This window comes from Corvus brachyrhynchos, unplaced genomic scaffold, assembly GCF_000691975.1.
Source record: "Corvus brachyrhynchos isolate BGI_N302 unplaced genomic scaffold, ASM69197v1 scaffold34, whole genome shotgun sequence".
Lineage (NCBI taxonomy): Eukaryota > Metazoa > Chordata > Aves > Passeriformes > Corvidae > Corvus > Corvus brachyrhynchos.
In genome coordinates this window covers 7,631,263-7,633,446 of record NW_008238126.1, presented here as the reverse complement: position 1 = coordinate 7,633,446, position 2,184 = coordinate 7,631,263, and the positions used below count along the sequence as shown (strand labels likewise).

The following is a 2,184-nucleotide window of genomic DNA, read 5'->3' as shown; positions in this document are numbered from 1 at the left end:
CGTGGTCGGGCAGTGCCAGCAGCCGTCGATGGCCGACAAGGAGAAGATGCCCTACACCAGCGCCGTGCTGAGCGAGGTCCTGCGCATGGGCAACGTGGTGCCACTGGGGGTGCCCCGCATGGCCACCAGCGACACCACCCTGGCTGGCTTCCACCTGCCCAAAGTGCGTGGGGACCACCAGCCTTCTTCCTACCAGCCTTCATTCCACCAGCCTTCATCCCACCAAAGCAGCGTCTTCATGGCCCAAGTCCCGAATCTCACCTAGAGGGGAACCATCCAGCAGGATCATATAGAAATACCACAATTATATAGAAAATACAAGCCTTCTGGATGGATTCTGTGGGACTGTTATGGGTCTCACCTCCTTAAAGAGGATAATTGTGAGATCCCTACGGTGTTGGCCCTAATTTCCAATTTTAAAAGGTTTATGCCTTAAATTTTACAAAAGACACCCTCCACACATTATGGGAATAGAGGGTTAGGAAACATAGGAAAGCAAACAGTTTGCGTTTGTTAATTCCAGAAAATATTAAAAATCATCTGTTAAAAGTAGCACTTGATGAAAGGCAGGTAGTGGGTGTTGTTGCACACACACTGCTCTGCAATTACAAAAACAAATATGGGATTTATATATAACTGGTCTCTCCCCTCTATATGACTGGTTGCAATGAGACAAATAAAAAATCCAGGCATTTTCCTCCACATTGATCAGAATATTTCTCTTGCTGAAGGAGAATGTGGAGATAAACCAGATCAGTTTTTTTTAAAAAAATACATATATTTAAACAAATTGATTGAAAATTACTTGATTAAATTGCTTCAAAGTCCTATGGGAATGCAGTACTACCAATTTAAAGTTGGTTTGCATTAACATCACCTGTTACTGCAGCTCAGGGTGCAGATCAAAACTCAGCGATATGTAAAGGCACACACAAGTGAACAATCCTACAGGCTTTCACCCTCATTTAATTGTGTAGCTTAGGGGGAAAAAAAAAAAAACCCAAAACGTTTTGCCCTTAAAACAGTGTAGTTTACAGAGCTAATAATAACCCAGTCTGACAACACGTCAGCTCCTCTCCTCCGCGTAATCGCCCCTTTTCTCCACCTCTCGCAGGGCACCACCCTGATGACCAGCCTGACTTCGATAATGTTCGACAAAAACGTGTGGGAGACTCCAGACACCTTTAATCCCGAACATTTCCTGGAAAACGGCCAGTACAGGAGGCGGGAGGCTTTTCTGCCCTTCTCTGCAGGTAGGATGATGGATGGGCAGGTAGCTTTTCTTTTTGCAGAGGTTTTATTTTTTCCCCAAGACACTGCTTATAGAGTAGGAGGTACTGCTCCTGTCCAGCTTCCAGCCCATCCCCACAGTGAAAATCCCAGTCACAGTTAATAGTGGCTACTCGGAGTGGGAAGGAAATCAGTTTGTTATTGAGGGATAAAAAAAATAAGGTTTTTCTTCTTGCACAAGTTGAGTAACTGGGTTGTTCAGACTGTTTCCGCTCTTTGCCTCTCGGAACAGGCGCAGTTTGCTCGGCAGTAAACTTCTGGGGAAGGTTTGAGCAGATTGTGTGGGTGAACATTGCCACCTAACCTTTCCAGGAAGAAAAGCTGCCTCAGCCTGTGCAAGGCAGCGCAGGCCAGAGGAGGCTCAGAGGTGGCTGGAGCTCGCTCAGGACTCCTCCAGGTTATTTGTGCTCCTTTTGCAGGCAAGAGGGCTTGTCCCGGGGAGCAGCTCGCCAGGACCGAGCTCTTCATCTTTTTCGTAGCCCTGCTGCAGAAGTTCACCTTCCAGGCCCCGGCAGCGGCCGCGCTGTCCTTCGCCTTCACGCTCAGCCTCACGCGCTGCCCCAAGCCCTTCCAGCTCTGCGCCGTGCCCCGTGGCTGAGCCAGGCCCGGAGCTGCCCCGGACCCCCAGTGCAGCCCCCACAAACTGGGAACTGCCCCTTCTCCTGACCACCCCAGAGATTTTGGGCTGAAGTGATGGGCCCTAGAGGTCCAGCACCAGACAGCATCTGGGTGGCAGGGGAAGGGCACAAGGGCCACATCCTGCACACTGCAACAAACACTTCCTGCTCCCTGCTGTCAGTCTGAAAAAATGAATGGATTTAAAAGCCTTCTTACCTAATTTCCACTGCCAGGAACTTCCAGGAAGGTGTCTGCCAGCTGCAAATCATGGTTTGA

At 49.2% G+C, this 2,184-nt stretch overlaps 1 protein-coding gene across 1 annotated transcript in view; it reads left to right on the top strand.

Annotated features, from left to right (window-relative positions):
- The window catches only part of LOC103615112 (cytochrome P450 2J2), a 9,268-nt gene extending 7,333 nt beyond the window's left edge, over positions 1 to 1,935 (top strand). Inside the window, exons 7-9 of the mRNA XM_008633118.2 lie at positions 1 to 163; positions 1,115 to 1,253; positions 1,710 to 1,935. The exon at positions 1 to 163 is cut by the window's left edge and continues 13 nt beyond it. Of these exons, the coding sequence (XP_008631340.2) occupies positions 1 to 163; positions 1,115 to 1,253; positions 1,710 to 1,888 (481 nt within the window). The 3' untranslated portion in view covers positions 1,889 to 1,935. The remainder of the gene's footprint in view (positions 164 to 1,114; positions 1,254 to 1,709) is intronic.
- The last annotated feature ends 249 nt before the right edge of the window (positions 1,936 to 2,184 follow it).